Genomic DNA, 25,012 nt, shown 5'->3' with positions numbered 1-25,012 from the left:
ATTACAACAAAACAAAATAACAAATGTTAAGATTTTTTGTAGGGAACAAATATATTAAAATACGTTCATCACTATTGAAATAGATATGAGCATCTTTACAAGAATGAAAGTTATTGAAATTCACATAGACAACATATATATATATATTTAAATACAACTAAAATAAATCTATAGTTTACTAAAAAAATACATTAAACATAAATAAACATTTACTATTGCACAAGTGATCATTTTTTTTAACTAAGATTATTTTTATATGACACAACAAGCTAATAAAAATAATTGGTTAGTAATATTATTACAATAACTATAGATGTTCATATAAGACACATAAAATTGAAAAGGCAACAATCAAAATTACAAAATAAAAACAATAACACAAATAAGAATCAAATTAGAAGAATAATACAACCAAAACTATATATGAATCAACTAATAACAACAATAACAATACTAAAACCAGAGCTTTATAAAAATTAAAACCAATACATCAAAAACTATGAAATCAAAGCATTATAATCAAAATTTCTCACATTGATTGAATGACAAATTATTCACATTATTGTTAAATGAGTCGAGGAAACCAAGGAGGAAAATAGTGTTACAATCATAATCAAATGCAATTGAGATAAAAAATCTCCATGGAAGAAAAGAAAATTTTGAAAAAAAAAAATCAAAAAATGTAGGAGAGAGAAAGTGAAATCAGTTAAAAGAGGAGAGAGAAATTAAAATTGGTAAAACGAGGAGAGAAAAGGAAAGAAATATTGTCTCTTCATGAACATTATATACTTGCTTGAATGAAAAAAAAAACACTGGTGGAAGAAGGGGGATAAAACAACGTAGTTAGTTAGGGGGTGTAGGGGAAGCAGCCTAGACTACAGTCTAGGGAAAAATTTGTACTTTTATGCGGGCTTGATAAATTGTCCAAGCCCGCTCTATTAACGGGCCGGGCTTTTGCGCGGGCTCACGGGCCGAAAATATTTGTTTTACATATATCTAACACTAATTATTTTTTTATCATTTACATATGTTAATATTATTTTGATTTAGTTATCTTAAAAATTTCTTGATCACTAATGATACTAGAAAAAAACATATTTAACTTGTGACATATGTTAGTGAAAAAAAGGAAAGAATGAACTTATTTAATACAAGTATAATGATTAAATATAAAATTGAAATAAATAGTTGTAGCTAATAATAGGTTAGAGTCCAATATAGTCTCTTTGTATTTATTTTCTAAATATACTACATAATCAACTAACTAAAAAATCATTAAACTATTACTTTTTGGAATAAACGGGCCGGGCCGGGCAGGCTAGCCCACGGTACATATTGTCTTGTCCGTGTCCGCCCATTTATATTAACGGGCCGGGCCTAGCCCGCCTAAATTTTCAATTTTTTTCAAAATGGTTGTCCAAGCCTGCTTATTTTGCAGCTGGGTTGGGCGGGTTTAGCGAGTTGACCCGTCCATGAACAACTCTACTGGTAATGAGCAATAGTTCCTCGGGAGATATGGGGGATATGGAGGGACAAATCGTCCCTCCATTCCATGATACTAGGCACACACGAATACACAATGCGTGTCTAGCAAGACAAGGGTCTCGAGTCTAGCATCCAATAATGGTTAAGTTCGCATAACACCTCAATGATTATCGACTAAAATACAATCCCATAAGTTATAAATGTGTGTATTACCACGTCGTAGTCACTCACCTGATCACGTGTCTAGAGCCCAGAATTCAAGCAAACCCACCTGTAGGAATTTAACTCTATTCCTACAAAAAAAAGTAGTCTCAATTAAAAACTGCCACTAAAATAATGAACAGAGTATATGTACAATATACGAAGTTTCGAAAATCATTTTCCAGATTTTTTTTCCTTTTAAATTAATCACTTTTCTTCTCGATATAATCTTTCATTTCGTTGAAATTCTCCACCCCCAATAATATCCTTCGTCTGACGAACAACACTCAGCTTCCCAATCATTTTGGATTTATTTTTTCAGTATAAATGATCTTTTACTTTTAGCTATTAGTCAATTTTACTAGATTTTAAGAACTGCTCAAAAAAAAAAAAAAATGGTGATAACAGAGATTTCAATGATGCATCATGTTTGCATTGTGCTGGTTTTGCTATGGTTGCTTAATTCCTACAATTTTTGCCACCCAGTTGTTTATCTCATCTCTTTAATTTATTTGTACCAGGTTTGAACACTTTCTTCCCTTTTGATTTATTTTATTTTATTATATCGGGTAATTTTTTTTTTTAATTTAATTTAGTTTACATCATGTTCTTCCCAGTTGTTTACTTGTTGGAATTATTGGGAGTTTATATTTTTGATTTGGGGATCTTGTTCTTTCCAATTGTGTAATAAGTGGTTTTTGTTTTGGGGAATTTGGGGCCTTATTTAGGGGGTTTTATTTTTTTTAATTTTTAATTTTTTTTTAATTTTTTTAATAGGTTTTTATTGTATTTTTTTATAATTATCTTGGGATTATGTTCGCTACAATTTTTTTAATTGAGGTTCTATTTCATTATATTTTGATTTTTCTATGATCATGTTTTTCACAGTTCTTTACATGTTGAGAATAAAATTTTGCTTTTTAAGTAAAGAAGATGGTGAATGGAGTTTTATTAATTATTGCCTTTTTGTTGTGGGCTTAGATTCATGAAAGGTATGCTATGAGATTAAGGAGAAAGTTGCAATTTGATGAAAGAAAAGCAGCCAATCAAAGAAGGGTATGAATTTTTTTCTGTGAATGTTTACTTTATGTTTTTTGATTGAGGTTATATTTGATAGATTGATATTAAAGCATCTTTTGTGATACTTTTTGAATTTGCCTGTCATTTGTAGTTGTTGAGAATATGCTTTTAGTGGGTAGAATTTTAATTGGGAATCTGCCTTTTGTTTCTGCAGATACTAACAGATTCTGAGACAGTAAGGTGGTTGAATCATGCTGTTGAAAAAATGTGGCCAATTTGTCTGGAGCCAATAATATCGCAGAGGATTTTCCTTCCCATTATACCTTGGTTCCTACAGAAGTACAAACCATGGACTGTAGTATGATTCCATTTTTTTGTTTGAATTTTACTGACAATTATTTCGCAGAGGATTTTCCTTCAGTTTTTTGTTACTACAGAATGGGATTTTTAATACTTGACTTGTTAATAGTTAGGTCGCGTACATATGAACCCTGATAATTCTGTACAAATGTGGGATCAAGCCACTGGGTCACTATTGATTCATATAGGATATCAGAGGAATCTGATTTTCGGGGTTGTATAGGAGACACAATCACGTTAATAAATAGGGGCCATTTTGTTTAGACTTTAGAGAGCCACAAGGGCGAGTGATGAGAACCGATCCTAGGATCTATAGGAATCGAGTGGGAGGCTCTAACCACTTAAGCTATCCCTCGCTTTCAAATTGGGGCCTATTTGATGGATATTTGGGAAAGTATTTATGAATGTATAGTAATTATTATTGTTGGTACTCTTTTAAAACTCTCTAAAATTTACTTGGATGCTCTTTGTTTTTATCACTTTATACACCTTTTTTTCAAACTTTTTCAACCTGGTTTATCTTGCTATGTCCTTTTTCTTTGTCAGACAGTTGGTTCCTTATGACAATTCATGATACCTGACTCCAAATCATTTGTGACTAAGACTAGGATCTTACGGCGGTAAATTCTAGGATTAGGATTTTTCTTTGATGGTATCATTAGTTTCTATACACTACTTTAGTAATTTGTACTGAAGCTAGCTTCACTTATGCTCTGATAAATTGTTAAAAAAAATTCTTCACTTACGCACTGGTAAGTTATTTTTAAAAATTCTCATTTTTTTAGATGGCTTGCATGCATTATTTAGATTTTGGTCACTTATGAGCATCTTTGAACTTTAAATGTGTTGTAGTTGATTTGGTTGGTTAATGTAGAAATAATATAAAGTAAAATATTAGTAGTATTATTTATTTTGCTTTTCAGTATAAGAGAAATGGGAGAGAGTGGAATATCTCTTTGTTCTTGTCTTGATGGGAATGTAATGAGGTTTAGATTGTCTGGTAAACATTTGCTAGTATATCAAATTGTTTCTGCTAATGTAAATGGATAAATGCTTATAGCTAGTTTTCATTATACTGATGAATTTATTTTATTGATCTTAGAAACGAGCAGCTGTTCAGCATCTTTACTTGGGAAGGACCCCACCTTTGTTTACTGACATTCGAGTACTTCGCGACTCTACTGAGGATGACCATTTGGTAATTTTATTAGCCTTGCTTCTGAATTAGAGTAATTTTTCAATGGAAAATCTATGGTAATCGTTCTTTTACCGGCAAGAAGACTTGTTTCATTTTTTTTGGTACCAAGAAGACTTGACTGTTCTGTATATTTAGGTTTTGGAGCTCGGCCTGAATTTTTTGACTGGTGATGATATGAGTGCAATACTTGCTGCAAAACTGAGGAAGAGACTTGGATTTGGAATTGTGGCAAAGATGCACTTGACTGGCTTGCATGTTGAAGGGAAGGTATGCATTGGATAGCTTTTTATGTAGTGTCCTTACCAAGTTATAAATGATCTATCTTTGATGTGCCATTTCCTATACATCCCTCTTCCCTCCCAAAAAGTATCCTGCCCTTTTAAAAAGAATTGTTGTTACATGACAGCCCTTTGTGAGATCTGTCTAACATAATTTAGACATGCTTGGTATATGTTAGGGCCTCTGTCTAATCTTATACAAATATATTACAATTTGAGATTTTATTTAGATACTTTATATTTTCAATTTTTGGTGATTTATTTAGGGCGTGCTTGGATTGAGGGTAGTATATTAATGGGGTGAAACATGTCAAACCAAAGAAAATGAATATAGATTTAGGTAGTTGTGAGGAAAAATGAGTTAGTGATGGTGCAATTGCAAGGAAAAAGGGATACCGATGATGTAATGATAAGGGAGGGAGGGGAATCTATTATCCTCATATTGGGGTAATTATTATCCTAGTGTGGTGGGTTCTTTGATTGCGAATTGTGACACAATTCTGAAATACTGATGGTGTAATGATGAGGGAGGGAGTGGTCTTTTGATTCCATAGAATAACCGAGGGGTTCTTTGGAAGGTTAATAAATAGTGGTTGAAGCATGAGGAATTATTTTATTTAGGCCTAAAGAGTAGTTTGTAAAGTTGTATTTCCCACTCTGTCCAACCTGATCCGCATAGTAGCTGTCACACGTTTAAATAATTCTTTCGTTTGGGCATGGAGGCTAAAACCTGTGCACAACATTTCCATTTTGTTTTTTCGAATGAAAGATAGACCTCAAATACATAAAGCACTCACTCTTAGGTACTTTTCTCCCATCTAGTTTCATGATCTCTTTATCGTGATCCCCTTATGCTTCTTGTTTATCATCCACATGGTTTGGACCAATAATTCAAGGTACTATATAACATATACCATAATACATCTTCTTATGTAGACATTGTCAACTACGGAGTAACTTATGACTTCTGGAATAGGAAGAGGAATTTGTAGAGATCCTTCGATGTTACCCAATTGTAATGGGGAAATCTTCTCAATCATTCCTGCGTATATTTTAATTGCTCTCGCATTCTTGTGCATATTTATGTTGATACATTGGCAATGTTTATAGTTCATCAAAGCTAGGATCTTGTTAGAGGTCATCTACGTTTTTCCCTTTAGTACCTGTCCTAAATGTTCTTATTATCGAATAATGTACATATTATGTACATTTTACGATATTGGTCCATGAGTTATTAACCTTTTGGATACCTGATTTTTCAGGGTCACAGATTTTTGAGTTTTATTTTGAATTTTTTTTTCGAGCTCTATTCGAAAATATTTGTAAAACATGTGTATGTATTATAATCAAACCTTTTGCCAGAATTTCAATTAGTTTACAATGATAATGAAGGCAATTTTACATCTCGATGTCTTCTTACTCTCTATATGCCCAATTTAAATAACCAACTCAAACCTAAAAATCATCTAACACTTACTATAAAAACATTGCATCAAACATAGATCAAGAATCGAGAAACTGACCCTCAAAAAACTTGGTGGCCACCTGGCCGGTTGTGTTAGGCCATGGAGGATGTTGTTCATTTGCTTGATGAGTTAGTGCTATGTAGATCTGAACTACATCATTAGCAAAAGAAATTGAAGGGATTGAAACTTAGGTGGTGCTCGTGGAGGCTTATTGGAGGCTTGGATTTGTGTGTGAAAAAGTGGGGCTCTATGCGAATGGGTTTGACCGGTAAAGTGTTCTTTTTCTTTTTTTATATTTTTGTATTGTGCGGCTGATGCACCCTTGGTGCAATTGGAACCCATAGTCTTAGTGAACCTAGTGATTTTTATACATTAATCTAGGATTTGCGCATTTGATGGGTCACAACCAACTTTTTATTAATTTGTACATCTTAAGAAATACAATAGCATACACTAGTCTTATATGATAAAGTGTTTAGTATATATGATATAGAAATGGGCAATAGTTATATGTATTTTTAGGGGATGTAATATTTGTACTGCAACATTAGTTTTAAATCAATAGTATAAGATAAGAAGTAGGGAAATTAAATTGGAGACAGAGTAGCAAGCCAAGGGCAAAGTGCAAATACACAGAAATGATTAATGACTCGAGTTGAAGACATGGGTATATAAAGTTAGGAATGGTTGAGCTAAATCAACTCTGCTATTTAAAGGCCCTGTTTGGTAATTATCGGTTAGCTGATTGGTAAGAGCTGGTTGCATTAGCTGTTTTGACTAGCTGATTTACAAGAGCTTTTTATGTAGAGTTGTTCGGTAAAAGTAGCTTATTATTTGTAGTTGTTTGTTAGTTGAACATATGAAATGACAATTTAGGACATTGATAATTAGGGCAAGAAATTGGGAGGGCAAGAATGTGAATTAGAGTACCTTTTAGGATAAAATTTTCTTTTGACATCCATTACTCAATAAGCTAATCTAAAAAGCTCTATTTTGTAGCTTTTTACAAATTAGCTTATTTGCCTAAATAAGCTCATTTAAAAAGCTCGTTTACCAAACAAGCAAATTAGATGATTTATGTAGTCAAACCTCTAACTTGGTCAAATAAGCTCATTTTCGGTCAAAACTCTAATTACCAAACATGGCAAAATATATTAGAATCTTAAATTTTAAAGGATTGTTGGAAGCTTCTAGTGTAGTCGTCGACTACGGACGACTATGAACGACTACGCTAAGGGATTAAATCTAAACCGTTTATTATGGTTGTTGCTTAATCTTAGCCTTTGAATATTACAGTTTTGAAAAATTATAAAATCTAATTTACACCTCATTTAAGTCATGACTTTTTTTTCTTTTCTAATTATGATTTTTTTTTTTTTTTTTTTTATTTTTTTTTTTTATAAAAACCATCCAATTTAATTTTGAACTTTCATTAATCATCCAAAACACATCTAAAAATTATCAAATTATATAAGATTTCATTATGATTAACGTATAATCATTACATATATGCTTCAATTTTCTTAAAATTAGAGTTTGTAATAATTTCAATATCTACATTCTTGAAAGTTTACGGATTATATCTTATTATTTCGTGATTAATTGTTAGAATAGGCATGATTTTATATTTAATTTGATCCGCCATATGAATTCGTAAATAATCATCCGCCATTATTGGATGTTGAAGTTATAGACATGATTTTAGGTTGAAGATGAAAAAAAAAAACAGAAAAACTGATTTGCATTATTGTTTCCTCTATTAACATTATTTTGCGTCATTTTTTTCTTGGAAATATCAATTATGTTAATAGATATATATAAAATCAGAATATAAGTTCTAATATAAGGAAAGAATCTTTTCCATAACTAAAATATTTTTTGAACAATCATACCTAAAATATCACAAACATATTCTTGTCAAAAAAAAAAGTGTCACAAATACATATATTCTTGTAAAAAAAAAAATCACTATATATATATATATATATATATTATGATTATTGCATTAAACGTGAGTTTAAGAAGATTTTTTTTTTTTTTTTTTTTTTTGCATTGAACATCAAATATTAGGTACAAGTTACTAGAGAATTATTAGGCTACAAGTCAGCCAACTAATATGATATTATATGACTAGATCATAAATAAAGATACATTTGATTGTATATACTCCACATTCCACAATAAAATTAGTGGAATATATTTGCATTGATACCGTTCTTAGTCTAACACTTTAACTAAATAATCTTTATTTAAGATTAATTGTATATAACTAAATAAATAAATATCTTAGTCTAACTAGATAATTTTTTTTTGACGGAACTAATTAAATATTTATGTAAGATTAGTATTTACAATAAATAATCTTTCAAAAAAAAAAAAGTATTTACAATAAAGTGGAATATACCTTTATAAGTTAAAACTAAATTATTATTTTTTGATTATTAGTTAAAACTAAATAAAAACTTTATTAGTTATATACTTCGTATACAATAAAAGTGGAATATATGCAAGATTTAGGGTCTGTTCACATGGACTAAACTGAACTGTACTGAACTGAAATGAGCTGAAATGAATATTTTATGAGAGAAGGAAATTAGGAGCTGAACTGAACTGATTGGAGCTGAACTCAACTGAACCGATTGGAGCTGAACCGAAATTCAGTAAATGTGAGTAGACAACTGAACTGAACTTAATTAGGGCCTGTTCACAATTACTTAATTTCAGTTTAGCTCAGCTCCAATCAGTTCAGTTTAGTTTAGTTTAGCTTCAATCAGTTTAGTTCAGTTGAGCTCTTTATTTCCCTCTCACATAAAATAAGTTCAGTTCACCTCTTAATTTCCCTCTCACATAAAATATTCATTTCAGTTCAATTCAGTTCAGGTTCAATAAGTTCAGTAAATGTGAACAAACCCTTATTGGAGCTGAGCTGAACTGAATATTTTGTGAGAGAAGAAAATTAAGACATGAACTGAACTGAACTAAACTTACTAGAGATGAACTGAACTAAAATAAGCTTAAGAGAACATCCCTTAGTCTAACGCCTATAATAAGCTTAACTGAACTTACTAGAGCCACACTGGTATTCTTCCATCCCTTCCATCTGACCCATTGCCATCCCTATGCGCACCCAAAATGAATGTCTTTTTTCTAGTCTTTATATATTGCTTTTAGATATCCTTAAGTAAAATTTGGGAGTATCTAAAATGATCTTTTATATTTTCCCCCAAATTCATAGAATTATACTATATAGCAATCGTTACTTCGTTTAATCACACTCGTTTCTAAAAAAACAACTTGACATCAAGTACATATATTTTCTAAGCAACATCATACACTTGAATGTACGTAGTGTCGTAGTACGTAACAAAAAACGTAACTAGGCGATCCCAAACAACTTCTAGTCACTCCTAAAATAAAAAGAAAAAGATTAGTTTGTCTTTATTCGTAGGATATTTATTGAAATTCATACACATAAGAATCATAGCAATATCGATTAGTTCTTTGTTTTTGTAATGGATTTATCTAGCGTAGAACAAACTCACAAAGTATACATAAAACTCGCTTATAGATATCCATAATTTAATTTTGGGCGTACCCAAAATGATATTCTTTAGTCAACTAGACCGCTTGAGGAATATAAGACTTGATTAATATATAGATCACGGAGTATAAACTATCTCCCATGTTGGGTATACCGAAGTTATATTTGGGCGTACTTAAAACAAAGTGGTTTAATTTAATTTTATTTTTTTGGTACAAAATACATAAATATATATTAATATGGATATTTGGGATATTCACATACGTATTTAGTAATCTTGACTAGATTAATTATCACTCTATCTATATTAAGTTGTCACTTTTGGATATACCTAAGTTATATTTAGGCGTACCTAAAACAAAGGGGTCAATTATATTATTTTTTTTTAACAAAATACATAAATAAATATTAATACAATTATTTCGTATATTCACATTCATATTTAGTATTCTTGACTAGATTAATTGTCACTCTATCTAAACAAAGTCTCATAATATACGTTAATCACAATTCTTTTCAAAGTAGAAATTAAAGCCTGAATTTATACTAATAATATATTAAAAGGTGTTCCTAAAAACGTCTCTACGCCACGCAGGCCCCCTTACTACGCCACTACACTCACTTAACTCCTTATTGTGCCACGTCATCCACTCAATTCCTCAATATGTTTTCGTATATCCCCCTATTAATTCACGATAAATGCTATCTAAATCTAAACAAGAACTGTTATAAAACAGGTAATGTTTTGGCCGTGAAATTAATTTCACCATTTAAATTCAGGCTTTCTACTTTAATAATAACTGTGATTATGCCGATGAGACCTCAGTTAGATAGAGTGACAATAAATTTATCCAAGAGTTCTAAAAAGGGATGTGATTATCCGAAATAACCATATACTTCTATATTTTGTAAAATAAATAAAAAATTAAACCACTTCGTTTTAGGTACGCTCACATATAACTTAGGTATATCCAAAATGGAAAACATTGTATACATCAAACGTGATCTATATATTAACTAATTAAGTCTTATATTTGTCAATAATCCTTCTAATTGTCTAATAACATTCAAATTTTGCATACGCCCAAAGTGAAATTGAGAATATCTAAAAGCGAAATTTTAAGCTATTCCTATGTCACAACAATGTTAGTTATTAATAATTACTCCGTATTAATTAAACATAGTTAGAATTTGTTATGTGAAAATTTAAATTTGAATATTCCAATACATATAATAAAGGTTTTTTTTTTTTTTTTTTTTTTTTTTACAAATTTAATTAAGTATTTCAATGTATGCAAAAAAGTCAAAAAATAAAAAATAATAAAATAAAATTCCATGTATAGATAATATACGTAAAGTATTTTTTAAATATAAAGAAAATCATCCTTTGGAAATATTTTTAAAAAATCTTATTTTAATAAAATATCATGATCCTATCTTAAGTCAAAGAAGGTGGAGAATTGAAGACTAAAAGATACTCTTATTTATGAGTTATCAAGCATATTTTCCGATTATTTTTTTTTTTTTTTTTTGAGGAAATAACTTCTAATCCTTGTTGTTCATCAACGGTGGCTTAAACATAAAACATGTAATTGATGTCATATTGCAATTTATATTGACTAAAAAAACATAGATATTAATGTAATGATTATCATTTTTTTATTACTAATTTCACATTATTGATGAATGAAGTTTGAAATTGATGATAAAGGTTAAGGTTGGCAATGGAGATTTTTCTTTTAATAATCCATTGATAAGGGTTGTGTTGAACATTATTGATGATGAAAATTGAAGATAAAACTAATTACGTGTAACTAATTTATTTTTAATCCTTTATTATTTAACCAAACAACACTTTAATGAATTTTTAAATCATAATTGTTAGTTTTTTTTTGGAGAATGAATGTTTTTGGTTGAAGATGAAGGTTTTAGTATGAACGAAGATGACATAAAAGATTAATAATGTGAAAGATGATTTAGGTTGAAGATGAAATATTTAATTTTTTTTTCGATTTTAATGAAAAAAAAAATATTCATGTGTAAAACAAAAAAAAAAAAAAAAAATAAATAAAGAAAAGAAAAAAAGTAACCAAACAATCCTTGGATGATTGTGTAGCTTAGGTCTTGGATTGGGTGGCTATGATTAGACAACCAATAAATCAACGGTTCAGATTTAATCCATTAACGTAGTCGTCCATAGTCGTCCGTAGTCGACGACTACGCTAGAATTTTTAAGGCGCTAGAATTTTTAAGGATTGTTAAGGGGTGGAGTATGAGTTTAATTAGTGAGAGAGAAAGAAAGTGCTTGTTTTCTATGATGAGGTGTTTTAAAGAGGAAAGTGCAAAATTGGTAAAAATAACCTATCTTGTATGTGCCAAACATAGTTTAAAAACCAAAATTGCCCAAAATTATAAAAAAAATGAAAAAGTGTAAATGGTTTTCAATTACCCACATCAACTAAAATTTCTAGCTTGTGACCCCCTTTGACCTTTTTACCTGGTGGGTTGGGTAATTTTGGATTTTCAAAAGGTGGTCAATGTGTCATTGGTGTCATTAGAGTTATATCCAGTTCTTCGATCTAAGGTGGAATAAGGGATCTATGGTAAGAACACTTACCTTGTATAAACGATCTAGGTTATGTGCCATGTCATGCCTTGCCAAGTCCATGCCCAAGCCCCACTAGTTATGATAGTTATGTGTCATGCTGTATGGTGCCAAAAAATTTCATAAGGTGGACTCAGGCACAATTCAAGCCCACGTGCTGCCATGTTGTGCTTTTGTGTTTATGCTGAATTTTACTTATTTTAGTATGTATCGTCATACATCACAGTAATATGTCTTTTCGTATCATACCATCGGTTAATTGTCAGTGCCATCTTTGATTAACCAGAGGTTATTTTAAAATTTAGATGCAAGTAGGTTTCACCCTACAATAATTAAGGTTAGGGGACTAGGTGTTTCCCTTGGAACCTTGATTTGAGCCAAAATTATGTTTCTTCTTTCGAAGTGTAGGTAGCTTAACAAGTAATTTTATTTGGCTATTGATTGAATGGTTTTAAATTATTAGGGTGCCTAAATTATTTCCTTTGAATGACTTCTAGCAATGGAGTAAGCATTACTTCTTCCATTCTTTTATAATTGCCACATTTTGATATGGTTAAAACTCTTTTATCTACTAAAAAACTTATTGCTGAACAGGGTCTGGGTCTTTAAGGGATTTTTCAGGGTCTTTTGAATTTGTAAATCTGTGTCTATGGCCTCCAGGCTTGAACTTGGTTCATGTTTGACGTGGGTGAAATTTTTGTTTGACTTTGTTGAATAATCTAACATTTGAGGATTTTGGAATTTGAATCCACAGCTGACAGTTACAGATGTCCTTGCGTACTGTGATTGTTTTAGGTGCTGATTGGCGTGAAATTTCTACGCTCTTGGCCATTCATAGGACGATTGCGTGTGTGTTTTGCTGAACCTCCATACTTTCAGATGACTGTCAAACCACTCTTTAATCATGGTCTTGATGTAACAGAATTACCTGGAATCGCTGGGTGGCTGGTAAAAAAATTCCATGTCATGTTCCAATCAGTTTTATTTTTTCTATTGTCATCACTGTCTCATATAACTCTTTATTATAATTAATGATTGTGTCTTAGGATAATCTTTTGGCTGTTGCATTTGAGGAGACGCTTGTTGAGGTAATTTCTGCTCTTCTTGGCCAGCTCTTATATTGGCTATAAATTTGTGTTAACTTCTATTCTATATATGTATTTGTTCTAAAGTCGATTTGTACAATTTGGCAGCCCAATATGCTAGTTGTTGACATGGAGAAATTTGTATCACCTGAACCTGGTAAGTTATTCAGCAAACTGTCTGTGCAGTACCTCATTAGCCTGTTGTGTATATGCTGAATCTGGTAAGTTATTCAGCATAGTGTATATCTGTACAAATCAGCGAGTTTGTTAGAAAGTTACTGCAAATATGGGCAGGCATGGAGAAAAGGATTGTGTGATAAGTTGATATATATGTGTGTAGACCTAGGCCATAAGGACCTAAGGCCATAGAGGAAGAGTTCCTATTGATGCTTACACTAGCACGTTGTCGAATTCCAAGGTTATTGGTTTAATTAAGGTTTCTGATAGGGGTGGCTGGTAGAGTATAGTGTTGTTTTTCTTTTTTTTTTGTTTTTTTTTTTTTTTTTGGGTGGGGGGGGGTGGTGGGATATTTACAGTTGGGCCTGTAATAGTTACTTTGCTGGGTCCCAACTCCCAAGTCTTACCTTAACAAGGAAGGATGGTGTCATTTTGGGCTTTGGTGTATAGAAGCTGAATTGTTGGTGTGTGTGTGTGTGTTTTTTTTTTTTTTAAGACTTCAACATTATTGTCTACATTCAGGACCTTCAAGTTTGGCTTTAAGAAATCCATTGCTTGAATATTGTGAGCTTTCCGGGGACGGGAACCTAACCACCCAGAACTGATCCCCGAATCCGGATTAGCCCAAAGAGTGAACCGGGTGAAACACCAAAAAATAAAAAAAAAAATATTGTGAGCTTTTCAATTTTACCTTTTTGCTTGTTGAAGGATTTGTAAATCAAGAATTCAGGAGTGTGGCTAATCAGTGCTGGGAAAGAGAAAAGACGGCCAAAAAAAATTTAGTCATTGTTGGTTGTTGACTTTGAAGTTGTGTTGATTAAAGTAAGACATTATATATGTGCTGGTGTGTAGTCTTTATTTACTTATGAAGTTTATTGGCTATGATGAAACAGAAGAGTGGTTCTCTGTGGATGTAAAGGAACCTCTTGCTTATGCAAATGTGGAAGTTGTTGAAGCAGTGGAGCTGAAAGCTTCAGACCTCAATGGTTAGTGCCCATTTTTGCTTTCTTGCAAATAGTTATTGTTAATTGGTTATAACTTGTAATTTCTGGTTACTCTTCAGGTTTTTCTGATCCTTATGTGAAAGGGCAACTTGGTCAGTACAGATTTAGGACTCAAGTACAGAAGAAGACATTGACTCCTAAATGGCAAGAGGAATTTAAGGTCCCTATCTGTTCATGGGAGGGACAAAATGTATTAGCAATGGAAGTTCTTGACAAGGACCATTTTTCAGTGGATGATGTTCTTGGGTTGGTCCTCAATCTCTTATGCTCTCACTTTATGGGTATATTGATAATCCAACTATAATAATAATTGAATCGTACTTACTCCATTCTATTTTAATTGCAACATCAGAAAATTCACACTATTTTCACATACTCTTTTGACCGTCTTTAGTGATTTATGCATTAGGAAAAACATAGTTATGGGCGGTTTTGTTAGATTTGTCGTTATATGTACTTTTAAATCATGTGGGCAACTGCTAAAGTCTAATTAAAGATATTGATTGTATAAAATGTGCATTGGCAAGTGTAAAACCCCCTGCATTGCATTTAAAAAAGAATGAAGTATATTGGTTGGTATTCCATGTATATTACTGCAGACTTGCAGTACACCCAGTTTGACTAGCCTTTTAATGTCATTTATACAGTTTATAACGGAGTATTATTAAGTACATGAGAAAATATGAGATGTATAAATAAATAAAAGATCTGAGAGATAAAATGATTATTTGACATTTTGGCCCATATTATGGTCTGCCAGATTTGAATATCACTATTATCTCGGCTGTCTCATTTGTTATTGCTTATTATTTTTCTGTCTGCCCTGCTGATTAAGGGTAGCATAAAGTTTAAGAGGATTGGTTAGAAACTAGTCTAACAATGGTTAAGTGGTGGATTAGAAAGTACAAGGTAGAAATTAGTGGGTTTTGGCTTTTGAGTATGATTTTGCAGAAGTACCAAAAATTCTACACCCAGTCACCCCTGTAAACAAAGAAAAAGCAATTGCATCTTCTTCTCATGCATCAATCGGCTACTTCCATGCTTTTTCAAAGGGTACAGATTGCTTTTTTGGCTTTCTGATGATGATTGACTAAATTAAAGCGCTCACTTAATTGTGCGCTTCTTGTCAATTGTATTATGGCACAGATCGAGTTGCCACATTCACACATAGGATTAAGTGTGAATAATACCTTAATATTCTGGGGCAAGTTTTCTCAAATCCAACCCCTCTCCACTCTCCCCTCCCCTGACCCAATTTTGTGTCTTTAAAAGCACTGCGTATTGTTGATTTTGATTTAGGCCTGATACAAGTGATGTATGCCTATGAAATGAGCTTTTGAATATGCCTATGCATTTGAGTTATAACTCCAAAACAGTATGACTTTGTCTTGAGTATGCTAAATGATCCTTCTATTGTAACAGGAATTGTTCAGTAAACATCAATGAGCTTAGGGATGGCCATAGGCATGACATGTGGCTGCCTCTTCAAAATGTCAAAATTGGAAGATTGCATCTGGCTATTACTGTTGTTGAGGCAATTGGAAAGGTTATTTTAAATGTGTTTATTGGGTTTTTTAGTGTATGAAGTCATTTTTTGTATATATATGAATTGCTGGAATTATTCAGTGTTCACACCTATTAAGAATGCTTTCAGGGCAAGGAGCAGACATCTGGAGAATTGAGGTCAGTGTCGGAGAAATCAGAATCACTTCAAAGTGAAAAGGCTGAGCAAGGACCTATCTCAGCTGCTAACCCACAACCATTTGCTGATACATTTGAACCAATTGATATTGAAGGCCAAAAGGAAACTGGAATGTGGGTCCATCATCCTGGAGGCGAAGTTTCTCAGACATGGGAACCAAGGAAAGGAAAGAATAGACAGGGTGATACTGAGATCCACTCAGTAGACTCACCAAAATCATCTCTGCTAGTTGACAGTAGTAGTAGTGGTGATGAAAGTAAGGAAGACCACAAATCCAAGCGAGGTAACATAATTCAAAGGGGTTTTGACAAGGTATTCAACAGGCATCATGAGAGTGAAGAAGATCAAACGAAGAGCTCTGAAGTTGCTGATCCATCGTTGCATTCTAATGTCAAAGCTGCTCACCTTAAAAAAGTCGGGGTCAATCTTATAGTGGATAAAGACCATTCTGGACCTCTTTCTGCTGACGGAAAACTTGGAGGGTCGAGTAATGAGGGAAGTGGAGCTGAGAATTCAGGCAAGCATGATGTGAAAGACAGAGCGAAGAAAATTTTAAATAGCGCAAAAAATTCAGCACGCCATTTGAAGCAGTCATTTTCAAGGAAAGGTTCCAAGAAAAAGGAACATGCTTCAGAACAGGAGTCTTCTTTGGACTCTGATTCCAAGAAAATGGAAGATATTTCAAAACAGGAGATTCCTTTTGATTCTGATTCGTCTGATGAAGACTCATTATCATCCTCTATTTACGATCAATCGCTCAAAGGAATTCCAATTACTTCAAACATTATGATAAGAAGTGGTATTGACGATGCTGATCATTTGGAACATGCTGATCATTTGGAAAATGTTGATCATTTGGAACATGTTAATTTGGAACATGCTGATCATTTGGAACATGTTCAGAAAAATGTTATAATTAAGCCTATCCTTGATGAGCCTGTTCGGAAAAGTACCGACAGTAATATCAGTGGTTCTGAAGGAGATAAAGTTATACCAGCACTAGAAACCAAACCAGATCTTTCATTGGCACCCTGATTATTAATCTCTGTTGCACTTCATTTAAGCATCAGACTCTGAAAAAATATCAAATTGTTTTTTTTTCTTTTTTTTTTTTTGGGCGGCAATGTATACGCCAATACAGGTTGTATAAAAATATAGAATTAGTGTTCATTACAAAAATACAAACCATGTACATTTGTACTACTCTGTCTTTTTAATCTTGGACTGTTTAGCAAATGAGAATGTTAATCTTTAAGTAATGTAATTTCAAGGGCAGGATTCATGTTCCACACAAAAGCATTTAAACAATCTTCGGGGTCATGATATGAAATATATTTAAGTTAGCAAATGTTACAACTTATAACGATCTAATGCATGATGGCATAACAAAAAGAAGTTCAAGATTTCCAGCATTCAGAATATGGTTGATGATCATTTAATTCTTGATCATTAATCAGACTACTACATTCCTAATTCTCATGATTGTTAGCTGTTCCAACTTCGCCTCTGATTGCCCTAGCTAGTTCCCTAGCTCAGTGAAAATGGTTCAGTTTCCAAATTTCGAATTCAAATTGCTAATCTTTTACAATTTCACTGAAAGATACAGCCACAGGGGCATCATGCCTTGGGAAATTCTTTCCAAGAACAGTTCTCCACATTCCCATCCTGGGCACGAATCCGACCGAAACCATACTCTTCAACACACTTTCCACATCTCCAAGCAAATTCTCTTCACAAAGTCCCAACACCAACAACTTGTAAGACAAAAAGCTCGGAATCAAGCTCTTAGACCTCATCTTATACACAAAGTTTTTGGCATCAACAAATTTCTTAGACTTGATCAGTCCATACAAAACCTCCTGATAAGTCCCTTTATTAGGATCACAACCCATGAGCCTCATTCTATCTAATAGCTCCATTGCTTCCTCAATCCTCCCTTGTTTCCGCAAACCCGAAACCAATATGTTAAACGTTACAGCATCCGGTGAAACCCCTTCTTTCTCCATCCTATTAATCAACCCAAATGCCTCATCTACCATACCCTTTTCACACATACAATGCATTATAGTAGAATAAGTCACCTTATTTGGTTTGCACCCTTGTTTGGGAAATTCGTCGAGCACTTGGTAGGCATCCTCTAATTGTCCACATTTACACAACCCCTTAATCAAAATATTAAGACTACAAGCATCAATCTCAACCCCAAGCTTAGTAGCACCTAGAAAAACCTCATAAATCACATCAAATTTCTTCGAAATTACCAAAAAATTCAGCACAAAATTGAAGGTTTTCGTCGAAGGCCAACAATTATACTCAGGCATATCGAAAAGAATTTCGATTACCCTTTTATCTAAACCACCCAAATTACCATAAATCTTGATCACATTATAGAAAAACTCATCAGATATGCGGAAATTTTTCTGGGTTTTAATCCCCTTCAAAATATCATCAATTGCTTCAAATTTTTTTGCTCCACCAAGCTTGTTGTTGATCACATTGAAAAGGGATTCATTAGGTTTGTAATCTTTGCGCTTTGAAATGTGATCTAACATAGGAAGAACTGAATCGGGTCCTTATGAAGTGAAGATTTTAACAACTTCATTTGGAGATAACCAATCTTTGTGAAACAGTTTTTGTATGCAGGAAGATTGATTTGATGAACACAAAGATGATAATGGGGTTGATGAAGCATTTCTATGTATTAATCTTTGGTTGAATAGTGAGCTAAAAATTGTTGATGGAATTACATTTTGGGAAGTTCTGATTCTGCGAAAGACTATCATTTCTACTCTAACATGTGTTGGGATCTCGTACTTTGATAAGCAATTTATTTTCGGCGATTTTACTTACTGCGGTTAGGCCCAGTTTAGTTTAATGTAAAACATTTTCAATGGAAAATTAGTTTTCATGGAAAACATATTATCAAGGAAAAACACAATTACAAATTAGTTTTCCTATGCTTAGTTGCATAAAAAAAAAAAGTTCAACAACAATAAAAAATAGGATTGGAAATGTAAGCATGAATGAGAGAGGAGTAAAAAAAGGAGGTAAGGAGAACTGGTGGAGAGAGGAAAATGTGGCTTCCCTTATTTTGTAAAGGAAAATGTTTTCCATCATTAAAGATGAAATTTTACCCTTGGAAAAATTGTTTTCCACCCCTTCCTAAACCAAAGAAAGGAAAATGGGTAAAAAAATGAAAAATCATTTTCCATGAAAACATTTTACATCAAACCAAACAAGGCCTTAGTAATTAAAAAATTCACCATGGTGTTTTTCAAAATTCACCAAATGCCAGTAACTTAAACAATAATGATACCTCTTTGCCATTCATAACATCTAGATGTTTGTTCTCCATTGATGTCATTCTTAATTCATCAAATGTCATTATTTCCTTATATATATAAGATTTTCTATTATGTTTTAAAGTATTTCTATTATGTTTTAAGCATTTCAATGTCTTTAACTTTTGCTACAAAAATTGTTGCTTCCATTTGTTGTTTTCTTTTGTTTCAAATCTATTCTCATGGCTCGAATTTTTTGACAAGATCACTTAGATCATCTTTATTGTTTTGCACTAAACTCACACAAGCATGAATTTCACACCACAGATCATTTAATAACATCTTCTTATCTACTGCATTAAGACATTCCTCTAAAACATTACCCTCTAAATCAAAAATGGGCTTCTTATACGCCATTGTACACCATTTATTTAGAACGTAAGCCTTGAGAATTTTTTCTAACATCCTTGCCTTCCACACCAAAATCATATGTCTATAAGGCACACCATCACGTTCAAATTTTTTACAAAAACACTTGGTATCTAAGGTAGTTGGATAAAAAACAACATCAAAAGCCCTCCTCCTAGATCATTCCCTTAATTTGAAAATGTAAATCTCATTGTCCTTTATCTCCTCAACACCACAATTAAAAAAATCCAATTTCAAGCTCATATTGAAAATCATAAAAAATTGTTGTTGTAAACAACTCGGAAGCATCTTTTTCTAAAGGAATTGGAGTCTTATACTCTGGACGCTTATTCTTCGAATCATTGTACATTTTATTTTGAGTGTGCCTTTGAGCATCCAATGCACATTCAAACCTATAGAAAATAAAAATTAACTTTAGAACATAAAAAATAACTTTAGAACATAAAGTGAATTACATTAGAACATATTAAAATAATATACATAACATAATTATTATGATCTAAATACTATTAAAACATTAAACTAAAACTTTAAAACATGTAAGACAAAATTTATAAAATAAAAGAGAGTTGAAAAAAATGGTAAAACTATAAAACAAAAAAAAAAAAACAAAAAAACAAAAAAAAAAAAAAAACTTCAAAGCATTAAAGAAAAACTTTTGAACATAAAGATTTAAATTAGAACATATTTAGACATTTACATATTAACTCATGTAAAACTCAATCAAAGTGAGATGGTGATTTGTGAACATAGTGAAAAAATTATTTTCACTTTCGGATCTAGATGTGGTCCTCATGATGCCACCCAAAAATAAATCTCTAAAATGCGCTGGAATCCACATATCACGTATGTTGAACATGTCTGTCAATCAATCATGATCGTTCAAATTGAATTCTGAAATAACTTTGTTCCACTTTTCTTCAAATTCTGCTTGCTCAATCTCTAAATGCCAAACACATGCACAAAGTTTTTTCAAAAAATCAGTTTCTTGGGTAATTGCCCGACCTACTTTTTCAGGCACCTTTTTCATAATATGCCACATACAAAACCTATGTTCTGTAGTTTGAAAAAATTATGAACATCAACTTTCATTGTAGAGTCTTGATCGGTAATCAAACAGACAGGCTCGTTATTTCCCATTGATTTAAGAAAAGTTTTTAAAACCCATTCAAAAGATGATATATCTTCATGAGCTACAAAAGAAGCCGCAAAAGTAACACATTTCTTATGATGATCAACTCCAGTAAATGGACCAAAGATCATATTATATTTGTAACATACACAAATTATATATGCAGAAAATATTAGAACATAAGGATTAACTTTAGAACATAAAGGTAAATTGTGTAGCATAAAGGTATACTTTAGAACATTAAGGATAAACTTTAGAACATAAAAGTAAATTGTGGAGCATAAAGGTATACTTTAGAACATTAAGGATAACTTTAGAGCATAGAAATTTATTTTAATTATTAAACTTGCCAATATTTTAGAACATAAGGCATCTATGTTTAGTATATCAGCAATATATGTTTAGAACATAAGACATACATAATTTAGAACATAAGAAATATATGTTTAGAACATCAAAACATGATAGATATTAATTTAGGAGCATAAAAAAAATCTACATTTAGAACATCACCTGTTTATTTGGAACGTTGTATCAAAAAGAAACCATATCACCAAAAAGTGCATAATTTTTTCGACAAATAGGATCAGCCCATAAAGCTTTACAAAGTCTACCTTCTTCATCAACATCATAGTAAAAAAAAAAAAAAAAAAAAGGCACTCCAAAGCAATTTCTTATTTTGAAAGTTATCCACAAATATTTGGGCATCTGGTGCAGCAATATAAGTCTTCAAATCTCTATAAAAGTTTTTGAAATCTTGTTTAGATGCACCAACATTATCACGTGATCCAGCTAATTCTTTCATTATTATATAAGACCTCACAGGACCAACATTTACCTGTGTACAAAAACAAAGAGAAAAAAAAATTACTATGATTAAAGATCAACTTTAGAACATAGTATATCATAACAAAGAAAACAATATTTGGCACATAAAAATAAATCACCTTTGAATTATCAACAATCAACTTCTTATGCATAATATGCATTTTTCTATTATCCTTTTGAAATTTTGCACAACTTGGAGTATATAAACAATGATTATGTTCTTCTTTGAAATGAATAACAACATACTTTCCGACATCATATCTCATACATATGTGAGCATTGCATCCTACACGAGTGACTAAACATTTCCTAGTAATACGAACTTTTCCTTCTTCATCAACGGTTTGTTGAGCAATAGGTTTTTTTGTTGCCTTGAAACCTTCCTTATTGCAAACTCCATATTGAAAAGCAATTATAGCTTTGTTATTCTTCTTCCTTAAAGTAGTAGATTTCCTAGAAATAAACCCAGCGGCATTTGCATATGCTTTATAAAAACTAAGACCCTCTTCGGGATCTTTGAATATCATCCCCAAACAAGGATTTAACTCTTCGGGAACACTTGGAATCCATTCCTTAGTGGTACCACCAGGGCTAAATGATCCAACAACCTCAGGAGTACGATAAATAACACCAACTGCATTAGAACATAAAAAGAAAAAAAGTTTAGAACTTACAATAAAATATTAGAACATTAAGAATAAACTTTAGAACATAAAGAGAAAGAGAAACATACATAGAAAACTTTAGAACATACAGAAAAAAGTTTAGAACATTAAGAATAAACTTTAGAACATAGTAAATTACTTTATAACATACATAATAAAATTTAGAATAAAGTGAAAAAATTTAGAAAATAATGAATTACTTTAGAACATAACTAGAAATTTTTTTGAATATTAAACAACTTTTGAACATAATTAACAAATTTACAAAATTACTTTAAAACATATAAGTAAAGTTTAGAACATGTAAGTAAAGTTTATAACATATAAGTAAATTGAAATAGAATAAAGTGGAAAAGTTTATAACATAATGAATTACTCTAGAACATTACCAGAAATAATTTAGAACATTAAAACAACTTTTAAACATAATCCACAAATTCACAAAATTACTTTAAAACATACAACTAAGTAAAGTTTAGAACATGTAAGTAAATTGAAATTAAAGTATTAAAACAATGAAAATTACCTGAATGAGTAACAGTGGAAGAAGGAGAATTATCTTCAACATCATCTAAATCCATGAATATGCCAAAACCTAATTATCATAAATACAAATTGTAGTAAAAAAATAATCTGAAATTACTTATGGAAGAAAAAGGTAATTAAAGTTTATGTATTATTTTCCCCTTATGTTCTAAAGTTTTCCCTTATGTTCTAAAATTTTCTCTTATGTTCTAAAGTATTTCTATTATGTTCTAAGATTTTCTATTATATTGTTAAGTATTTCTATTATGCTATAAAGTTTTCTATTATGTTCAAAAGTTTTCTATTATGTTCTATTATATTTTTCCCTTATGTTCTAAAGTATTTCTATTATGTTCTAAGATTTTCTATTATGTTTTAAGTATTTCTATTATGATCTAAAGTTTTCCCTTATGTTCTAAAGTTTTCCCTTATGTTCTAAAGTATTTCTATTATGTTCTAAGATTTTCTATTATGTTCTAAAGTATTTCTATTATGCTATAAAGTTTTTTATTGTGTTCTAAAGTTTTTTATTATGTTCTAAAGTATTTTATCATGTTCTAAAGTAAAGTTTTCTATTATGTTCTATTATATTTATCCCTTATGCTCTAATTCTATTATGTTCTAAAGTTTTCTATTATAGTAAAAAAAAACAATCTAAAATTAAAATCCAATAATAGAAAAATTCAAGCAAGAAAAAAAATTTGAAAAAAAAAATCGAAAATAAAAACTAGAAACTAAAAAAAAAAAAGCGAAAAAAATTAGGAAAAAAAAGAGAAAAAAAATCGAAAAATAAAAACTTGAAATCGAAAAAAAACTGGAAAAAAAATCAAAAAAACGAAAAAATAAAAAATAAACAAATAAAAAACTTGAAAATAAAAAATCGAAATAAAAAACTTGAAAATAAAAAATCGAAAAAAAAACTGGAAAATCGACAAAAAAAAAAAAAAACTGGAAAATAGAAAAAAAAATGGAAAATCGAAAAAAAATTGAAAATAAGAAATAAAAAAAAAGGAAAATAGATAAAAAAAATGGAAAATAGAAAAAACACTGGAAAATCGAAAAAAAATTTGAAAATAAAAAATCGAAAAAAAAAACTGGAAAATCGAAAAAAAACTTGAAAATAAAAAATAGAAAAAAAACTGGAAAATCGGAAAAAAAAATGGAAAAAAAAACTGGAAAATAAAAAAAAAACTTGAAAATAAAAAATCGGAAAAAAAAACTGAAAAATCGGGGAAAAAAAACTGGAAAATCGAAAAATATATTTTGAAAAATAAAAAAAAAAACTAAAAAATCAAAATTAAAATCGCAAAAAAAAATAAAAAAAATCGAACCAAAAATCAAAAGAATCGAACTAAAAATTGCAAAAAAAAAAAAAAAAAAAAAAACGCAAAAATTCTAATGAAAAATCAAACAACAAATCAAGAAATACATCAAAGCAATCAAAAAATAAAATTAAATCAGAATTTTTTAGCAATTCATAAACTTACCAAATAATTTTCCTTGAGGTAGATGAGAAAGAAGAGAGAAAAGGTTGAAGAGAGGAGAGAGAAAGGGTTGAGGTGAGAGATTTAGGGTATTTTTGTTTAAAATGTGAAAAAAAAAAGTGATAAAGAATTACAGAAATGCCATTACTAAAGGTGTATTTTAGATGGTTAGATCAAAATCATTGAACGGTTGAGATGAGTTCTTATATAAGATTGGATTCTTATATGGAGGAGGGTTCTTATATGAGCCTTCATCTAGTATACCTCTAATTTAATGAGTTATAAAATTCGTGTGTTATTTTTACGATATTAACTAGTTAACCTATCGCGCGCGGGCGTGCGATAGTCAAAATTGAAAAATATCAAGTGTCGATATTGTTCATTATACTTCTTGGCTTAAGATGTAATTCAGTATTGTAAGTTTGGGAAATAAATAATTTTAGTTTATGTTAAGTTGTGGTGAATGAAAACATGACTTTACCGACACTTTTAGCATTACTCTTTGGTTGTCTCCAAGAGTAATGCTAATAAGGAGTCACACAAGTA

At 31.0% G+C, this 25,012-nt stretch overlaps 3 protein-coding genes across 3 annotated transcripts; 1 reads left to right on the top strand and 2 right to left on the bottom strand.

Moving 5' to 3' along the window:
- The first annotated feature begins 1,791 nt into the window (after window positions 1-1,791).
- On the top strand, window positions 1,792-17,397 carry LOC110729267 (C2 domain-containing protein At1g53590-like). The gene is made up of 12 exons (XM_021908995.1): window positions 1,792-2,207; window positions 2,668-2,742; window positions 2,921-3,064; window positions 4,169-4,264; window positions 4,400-4,531; window positions 12,950-13,102; window positions 13,201-13,242; window positions 13,348-13,396; window positions 14,310-14,402; window positions 14,480-14,666; window positions 15,843-15,966; window positions 16,075-17,397. Exons 1-12 carry the CDS (start codon window positions 2,082-2,084, stop codon window positions 17,155-17,157), a joined length of 2,304 nt encoding a protein of 767 aa, XP_021764687.1. The 5' UTR covers window positions 1,792-2,081; the 3' UTR covers window positions 17,158-17,397.
- Window positions 17,276-19,311, bottom strand: LOC110729268 (pentatricopeptide repeat-containing protein At3g14580, mitochondrial-like). The gene has a single exon (XM_021908996.1). It carries the CDS (start codon window positions 18,672-18,674, stop codon window positions 17,697-17,699), a length of 978 nt encoding a protein of 325 aa, XP_021764688.1. The 5' UTR covers window positions 18,675-19,311; the 3' UTR covers window positions 17,276-17,696.
- A 1,389-nt stretch (window positions 19,312-20,700) lies between these two features.
- Window positions 20,701-23,038, bottom strand: LOC110729193. The gene is made up of 4 exons (XM_021908913.1): window positions 22,984-23,038; window positions 21,912-22,426; window positions 21,625-21,802; window positions 20,701-20,888 (listed from the first exon to the last, which is right to left on the bottom strand). The coding sequence occupies exons 1-4, from the start codon at window positions 23,036-23,038 to the stop codon at window positions 20,701-20,703; spliced, it is 936 nt and encodes a 311-aa protein (XP_021764605.1).
- Window positions 23,039-25,012: the final 1,974 nt, after the last annotated feature.

Source organism: Chenopodium quinoa, unplaced genomic scaffold (genome assembly GCF_001683475.1).
Source record: "Chenopodium quinoa cultivar QQ74 unplaced genomic scaffold, ASM168347v1, whole genome shotgun sequence".
In the NCBI taxonomy this organism is placed as follows: domain Eukaryota; kingdom Viridiplantae; phylum Streptophyta; class Magnoliopsida; order Caryophyllales; family Amaranthaceae; genus Chenopodium; species Chenopodium quinoa.
The sequence above is the reverse complement of the archived record's forward strand: the minus strand, read 5'-3'. Positions and strand labels throughout refer to the sequence as shown.